The sequence below is a fragment of the Dipodomys ordii genome, unplaced genomic scaffold, assembly GCF_000151885.1.
Source record: "Dipodomys ordii isolate 6190 unplaced genomic scaffold, Dord_2.0 Scaffold96, whole genome shotgun sequence".
NCBI lineage: Eukaryota > Metazoa > Chordata > Mammalia > Rodentia > Heteromyidae > Dipodomys > Dipodomys ordii.
In genome coordinates, this window is record NW_012267312.1 from 5,476,970 (window position 1) to 5,485,336 (window position 8,367).

An 8,367-nucleotide genomic window follows, 5' to 3' on the forward strand; every position below is an offset into this window, starting at 1 on the left:
TCCTAAGTAGCTAAGTTTACCGGCATGAGCCACCAGTGCTCAGCAAAAAGACATTTTAAAATACTGCTTTTACCTTGCTGATGTGTAATTATGTGTAATTTTTCTAAGACTATACAGTAACATTTTGTATTTATAGTGAAATAGATTTATTACAAGGAATTTGTTATGTGTAGAAAATCACAGCCGGGCGTCAGTGGCTCAGGCCTGTAATCCTAGCTACTCAGGAGGCTGAGATCGGAGGAACATGGTTCAAAGCCAGCGACGGGGGGCTGGGAAGGTGGCTCAATGGTAGAGCGCTTGCTTTGCATGCCTGAGGCCCTGAGTTCGATTCCTCAGCACCACATAAGCAAAAAGAAAAAAGCCGGAAGTGGCGCTGTGGCTCAAGTGGTAGAGCGCTAGCCTTGAGCTGAAGAGCTGAGGGACAGCGCCCAGCCCAGAGTTCGGGCCCCACAACCAGACCCAAAAAAAAAAAAAAAGCCAGCGAGGGCAGAAAAGTCCATGAGACTCTTTTCTCCAATAAACCACTAGAAAACCGGAAGTGGCACTGTGACTCAAGCAGTAGAGGGCTTGCCTTGAGCTGAAGAGCGCAGGGACAGCACCAGGCCCAGAGTTCGAGCCCCATGACTGAACTGACAAAAGAAAAAAATCACAAAGGTAACAAAGTTGGAAAGACTAAATGACTTGATTTGTGAAGAATTCTTCTCTGACAGGGGGGAGGATTGAGTGGGGGGGGGAGGATGGGAAGGGATGGGAAGGGGAAACAAAGGAGGAGGCTACAATGCTTGATAAGAAATGTACTCACTATCTTGCCCATGTAATTGTAACCCCTCTGTACAGTATTTTCACAATTAAAAAAAAAAAGAATTCTTCTCTGACAAAGGAAAACCACTATGTATCTTCAATATGTTTAAACAGCGCATATGTAATATTTAGGACCTTCTAAGTATTATCTTAATTTAGGACTATAATACCTGTAACAATAGCAGTATGTTCATCTCCACATGAAAGACATACAGGAACGTCATTCTTAAACCAGAATTTGCTGGGAATATTTTCAGCAAATTTACTTTTTCCAAATGTAAACAGAGCACCCGAATCTGCAAGTACAAAACAGTTTCTATTACACAAATTTTACTGTGCTGCCTTTTATTAAAATACATTTTCAGTAATAATGTCCATACAAAGTCCTTGAATTGTAATAGCTTTGAGTCTACTTGGGCCTGGTTTTAAGTCATTCTTGGTTTTTTTTTGCGGGGGAGGGGGGCTGAACTCTGGGCCTAGGTGCTGTCCCTCAGCTCTTCAGCTTAAGGCTAGTGTTCTACCACTTGAGCCACAGCGCCACTTCTGGCTTTTTTTTTCTTTTTGCTTATGTGGTACTGAGGAATCGAACCCAGGGCCTCATGCATGCAAGGCAGCGCTCTGCCACTAAGCCAACTTCCCAGCCCTTAAGTCATTCTTTGACCTTCATTTAGTCCTCCCCTTCAGACTTCATTCTAATTTGACCAATGGAATCCACTAAATTGAACAGGTATTATTTATTTACTGATAGGAAGTATGCAATGAAACTTCACAAAGTATCACCTGTAGTAATAGTTTGCTGCCAGTAGATGAACTTTTGTTCAATAGGCTGGTACAGGGCTGGAGAGGTGGCTCAGTGGTAGAACGCTTGCCTTGCATGCCTGAGGCCTTGAGTTCCATTCCTCAGCACCACATAAGCAAAAAGAAAAAAAAAGCCGGAAGTGGCGCTGTGGCTCAAGTGGTAGAGCGCTAGCCTTGAGCTGAAGAGCTGAGGGACAGCACCCAGGCCCAGAGTTCAGGCCCCACGACCGGACCCCCCCAAAAAAAATAGGCTGGTACAATTAGTATCTCCCACTCTGGTTAATATCTCATGGTCCAGCCCCTGACAGGAATGTTTTTCACACTCAGAATAAATACAGAATGGAGTTTTGGGGGGTTTTTGGGGAGGTGGGGGTGGAGGGGCGGGGGGGGGGGTTGTAGTTGTTGTTTTTAACCACAGGACATTTGGGGCAATATCTGCATAAATTCATTTGGATTATCTTTGGTCTCCTTGCTCTTTTTTTTTAACTCCTTGTTCTTATGCGAGAAAGAACGTTACCCCAAATGGTTATTTCTCAACTGATAATCCCAAATGACTACCCATAAATCTTGGGGCAGGATAGAAACAAATTATTCACACCATCACAAAAATGTTGAATTTATTTCAATTCTTTTTTTTTTGGGGGGGTCCGGTCGTGGGGCCTGAACTCTGGGCCTGGGCGCTGTCCCTCAGCTCTTCAGCTCAAGGCTAGCGCTCTACCACTTGAGCCACAGCGCCACTTCCGGCTTTTTTCTTTGTGCTTATGTGGTGCTGAGGAATCGGACCCAGGGCCTTATGCATGCAAGGCAAGCGCTCTACCACTGAGCCACCTTCCCAGCCCCCTTATTTCAATTCTTAAGTGATCAATTGATCTGAGTAATATTCACAAAATGTTTTGGTCCAACACTATTTTGAAGAGATCAACTTCCTTCTATCAATTTCTAATAAATAACCATTTAATCTTTCTCACATACACACCACACCACGTGAAACCGGAGGCCAGATCCACCTTTTGGAGAATTCTCAAAAGGGGACAATCACACACAAACTACACAGTACCAGAAAGGAAAAATGTAGTAAATATAAGTTCTAATAAACGTAAACCGACAACAGTCAAATGTTTAGGCCTAGAATATAACATAAAATGTAATATTTAGTGCGATGAATAATTACGCTCAACTAGTAGGTCACAATAGGCTTTCTTTTTTTGTTTTTAATTGTGACGCTACTGGGGCTTGAACTCAGGGCCTTGAACTTGGAGGGGACTCAAGCTCTTGTTTAGCTTTTTCTGCTCAATGGTGGCATGTATCTACTTTTAGCCTTTTGCTGTTATAGCTATTTTCGTTACACAGTAACCAAGCGGCAATGGGACTCAGTGTCTAAAGTATTTTAAACTGTATAGCTCAAGGGTCTAAAAATAAATAAAACGCGCTGAAGATTCCCCCTTCTCATTGTTTCTCCGATTTGTCTCCGTTCTTCACCCCTTCCCCCACTCCGGTCTCGCGTCCGTTAGTATCAACGTTGCTAAGGTAAAAGTTACTCCAGCCTTCGAGAACCTCGTCGAAAACTTTATTTATAAAAGGAGAAAAAAAATCGGTTCCGCTTTTTCCCGAGGTTCCCCGTCCCTTCCCTTCTTCTGCCTTCGGTAATTAACTGGGGCGCGGTTAAAGCTCCCGCCTCAATATGGCCGCCGAAGTTTGGGCCTCTACTCTGACGGGGCTGGCCCAGAGGCGGAGCCTGGCGGCCTAGCCGCCCGCCCGCGGACCCTCCCTCCCGGCCCGCCGCCACCACCGGCATAACTCACCGGGCACGAGCATCTTGGGCTCTCCCATGCCTAGGGCCGGACTAGAAACAAAAGGCTGGTCCTGGAACTCCGAGGGAGTGGCTCGATGGGATCTAAAGTAGCGACTTAGCTCCAACGCAGGCCGCGGAAGCCCCCCGGACCCCCATAACGACCCCTTTGGCATCGGCTACAACTGTGCTACCGGAAGTCAACAAACAGCCGCTAGGGCAACGGAGGCGGAGCTTAGAGGCGCAAGACGGCCCCGCGTCAGTAACGAGAGGCGGGAGCCCTGCGACTCCTGCGGCGCAGGCGCAGATGTGGGAGGCAGCCGGCCGTCCACGACCGCGCTATTCTGCTGGGCGACATACAGGTCCTGCAGGAAGTCAGCGCGTTTCGGTACTGAAGAATCACAAATCTCACATATTCGCTACTTTGAGGTTTGTGACGTATATCCACGTCTACACTCAGTTATGACAACACTATAATTGGGCAAACCGTAATAGGCATTTTCCTAAACGTTCTGCAACCAAATCACAATTGTAACCTCCACCTTCTAGACATGTCAAGCAAGACATTGCATATAAATTATCATTAAATATTTATTGAACGAATGAGAGCTAGTACAAGCCTGCAAGGTGGTTAATGTCATCCTTATTTACATATGTGCAGGAGAGCAGAAGTCCAGCTCAGGTAGTCCAGTCTGTGGTCTGAACTGTATAGTGTTGTCCTCCCATAAAGAGGAAAAAGCAGAGGTGTATAGATTTGGCCTGGTGATATTATGTGTTTGTAGTCAAACATTGGTTTCCTATGTATCGGCAGTTTGTCGTAGTAAAGAAGCAGGAAACCATCTTCAAGGAGTAGATTATGTACCTGTGGTAGTTCTACACGAGAGCTGAGATGGATTCAAATAGCCCTGAATTAAGTATGTATTCGAGAGCATTTACCAAAACTTTCTCTGCGAGTTCTCATTAAAAATGGTGAGGGGAACCGGGCACCGGTGGCTCAAACCCATATTCATAGCTACCCAAGTGGCTGAGATCTGAATATCGTGGTTTGAAGCTGGTTTGGGCAGGAAAAATCTGTGAGATTATCTCCAATTGACCACCAAAAAGCCGGATGTGGAGCTGTGGTTCAAGTGGTAGAGCACCATCCTTGAGCAATAAAGCTAAGGGACAGCATCCAGACCCTGAATTCAAGACCCAGTACCAGCACCAAAAAACATGGTAAGGAGAGGGTAAACGACCTCTTCCACAAATACTCATTTACATACAAAGCAAAATGGGGAGGGGGTGCTAAGAAAAGGTTTAACCAGGATCATGACTTGATGTTCAGAAAGGTGTATTTAAAGACAGCACTTTCAATGTAATAACTAAAGAGAAGTTGGAAAAAAAATGAGAGAATTCTGTTCTAAGCAAATTGTGTCCAAAGGCTCACAGGAGCATCTTTCTTTCTAGAAACTCAAAGAGGCTGACTCCGGGTGACATGGCAAGGTTTGTAGCATATTAGGGGATCTGAAATTTTATTCTAAGGACAATGGAAATCCATTGGGTGGTTTTAACCATTGGACTGAATCAATCCATTATGTGTTTCTAAAATTATTTTTTTTTTTGGTCCGGTCATGGGGCCTGAACTCTGGGCCTGGGCGCTGTCCCTCAGCTCTTCAGCTCAAAGCTAGCGCTCTACCACTTGAGCCACAGTGCCACTTCCGGCTTTTTTCTTTCTGCTTATGTGGTGCTGAGGAATCGAACCCAGGGCCTCGAGCATGCAAGGCAAGCGCTCTACCACTGAGCCACCTTCCCAGCCCGTGTTTCTAAAATTATTCAGCTGGCCTGGTTGGTTTGTGAAAAATAAACTGGACCAATGAGAAGGGTTCAGAGCTGTTACAAGTATTCAGACATGTAAACAGATTGACTTGCAGTCCAGTGCATTGACCCACAGGAAATGTCTTGTTAGTCATCCTTAGAAAATATTTGACTCAACTCTTAGACCAACAGCAAAAATAAGTAACTCTAAATTATTTTGAAGGGGATTTGATATTCATTTTCAAAGGATTTTGATAATCACTGTGAGAAAATTGGAATTTCAAAAGACTTACTCAAGTTGTGTTAAGCTTTGTTTGCTGTAGATGAAGGAAATCCTATGCTCAACTTTTCAACATAAGCAAATAGGAGAGGGAAGAATAATTTACAGATACGGAATCCACTGAGGAAAGAGCCAAGTAGGCTGCAGTTAGTAGATGGGAATCCAGAGAACATAATGAGTTCAGCCTTGAGCATACTAAGCCAGCCGGGCACAGGTGGCTCACGCCTGAATCCTAGCTACTCAGGAGGCTGAGATCTGAGGGTTGCGGTTCAAAGCCAGCCTGGGCAGGAAAGTCCATGAAACTCATCTCCAATGAACCACCAGAAAACTCTAAGTTGCACTGTGGTTCAAGTGGTAGAGCGCTAGCCTTGAGCTGAGGAGCTGAGGGATAGTGCCCAAGCCTACAGTTCAAGCCCCTCAACTGAAAAAAAAAAAAGAGCATACTAAGCCAAAGTTTGAAAATGACTATAGAGTGGAAGCAGAAGAGGCTCAAATGTAAAAACTAAATGGCTGAGCAAAAGATGATGAAGCTGAAGAGTGGTCAGAAAGGGAGACTCATAGTGCATCAACAAAGAGGGTGTGGTCAATTAGGTCAGGTCTTGTGAACAGATTAGTGAAAACAAAATGTCCACTGAAATTCACTATATGGTGATCACTAGTGGTGTCGAAAAGAACTGTTCGGTATGGTGATGGGAAAAAATAGTATTGGAGTAGACAGTAGAAGAATCTTAAGGAAAGGCATGAGGGTGAAAGCTTTAGAGATAAGAGATAGAATAGGAAAATAGCTTTAGAGACAGGAGATAGAATATGATAAAGGGCTTTGTGAAAATTGAGGAGATGTGAGAGTGCTGAGGGGTCAAACTGAACAGATGGAGAAAGAATGCAGATTCTTGAGACTGAAAGGATAATAAATAATGTAAGGCATGAGCTGATGGCATCTGGACTCCATGTAGAGGGACTGACCTTAGCTAGGAGAGACAACATTTGTAGCATATAGGAAGGAATAGGGGAAGGAAGGAAGGAAGGAAGGAAGGAAACCATTCTTTCAGAATATACTACAGACTTTTATGTATAGCTCTATCTATCTATCTATCTATCTACCTACCTACCTACCTACCTACCTACCTACCTACCTACCTACCTATAGACTAATATACATGATCTAGAACTTCCATATATATATATATATATATATATATGTATCATGAATATAGCTATAGTATAAACCTAGATTATAATATAAGACATGATAGTATTATTGTCCTAGAAGACTTGTGAAATACTAGGTAATATATATGAAACTGAGCTCTTGATACCTGGAATAGAGTAGCACTCAGTACTGTCAGGTAGTATTTTTTGCCAGTCTTGGGGCTTGAACTCAGGGCCTGGACACTGTCTCTGAGCTTCTTTTGTTCAAGGCTAGCACTCTACCACTTGAGCCACAGTGATACTTCTGGCTTTTTTTCCAGTTTATATGGTACTGAGGAATTGAATCCAGGGCTTCATGCATGCTAGGCAAGCACTCTACCACTAAGCCCATTCCCAGCCTCCTGTTAGCTAGTATTAATGATACAGAATTGGCTATGCTATACAACTGGCACTGTGCTACAATGTAAACAATACCCAAATCTCAGTAGTTTGACACAAACAAGTTTATTTCTCACTCATGCTACATGTACAATGTGAATTGTATAGATGTTCTCCACCTGGGAACTTTGTAGCGGTATCATGTGCAACTCAGGAGCTCTTTGGTTGCTAGAACAGATGTTTCACATCAGAACAGACATGTTTCCTCTTCTCATAACCTATTGGCCCCACCCAGTATTACACACACTCTAGGAAGACTAAGAAATGGTTAATGAGGAGTAAATACCTCCACTATCCCCAAAGTAAGGTGGTTTTACTCCATGGAGTCACATCTATCATGTTGGAGAAAACTGTGTTCGAAGGCATAATTTTATGACCTCCATCTATACTCGTGTGCTCTTTTGATGCTCTCGGTATACACACTCAGATATTCTCAACAAATCATGCTGTCATACACCAGTCATCATAAATCTGACAACATGTACAAGTAGGTAATTTCCTCTATTAATTCTAGTTGTTATTAATTTCTGTAGCATTTTACTTCAACTAAAAATAGAGGCATATATGAACAAGGAAACATTTGCTGGATTATGCATCCTAAGAAAACTCATTTCTTTACTTACAGTATTCAACAAAACTTCCAAAGCTTGCAGTTTGAGTTGCATTGCAGTGCAGCTTTCACTGCTGTTTCTGTCAGAATCAGATAACCAGGTATGTTTTTACTTTACCAGTTCCACTGTGGGTTGCTATAAACATTTGATTTAACATAAGAGATTCTAATGGCTTCTTTAATTCCTGAAATCATAGTACAGATCGGGGACATTTAAAGTGAGAATTCACAGATCCAAGCAGGGAGCTTTATTTCTGAGAAAGAAGCAGAAGGTAGGTAGGCTCTACAGAGCTACTACCCCTTAGAAAAACTTATACACCTTTTATTTCCCTTTTTAACTTATTTGATCCAGGATTTTAAAATACTTAATTTGAATGCAAATCACTTAATGACTGTTAAAATTCAGATTCTGATTCCACATGCCTAAAGTAGGCTTAAGGAATCTGCATTTTCAACAACTTTCAAGCTGCTGTTCTTACTACTAGTCTTAAGGTTTAACCTATGGAAAGGCGTATGAATTAGTCTGTGTGTGTGTGTGTGTGTGTGTGTGTGTGTGTGTGATCAGAAAGGAAAATACTTTTCCTATAAATGAGATTATAAACAGTTACCAGATAAGGTGCTGGGAAGGTAGCTCAGTGGTAGAGCGCTTGCCTTGCATGCATGAGGCCCTGGGTTCAATTCCTCAGCACCACATAAGCAAAAAGAAAA

General features: G+C 43.0%; 1 protein-coding gene across 1 annotated transcript in view; it reads right to left on the bottom strand.

The window, feature by feature from the left end:
• Positions 1-3,560, bottom strand: part of Rpgr (retinitis pigmentosa GTPase regulator) — a 56,824-nt gene extending 53,264 nt beyond the window's left edge. The window contains exons 1-2 of the mRNA XM_013026747.1: positions 3,402-3,560; positions 972-1,097 (exon numbers count right to left, since the gene is read on the bottom strand). Of these exons, the coding sequence (XP_012882201.1) occupies positions 972-1,097; positions 3,402-3,429 (154 nt within the window). The 5' untranslated portion in view covers positions 3,430-3,560. The remainder of the gene's footprint in view (positions 1-971; positions 1,098-3,401) is intronic.
• Positions 3,561-8,367: the final 4,807 nt, after the last annotated feature.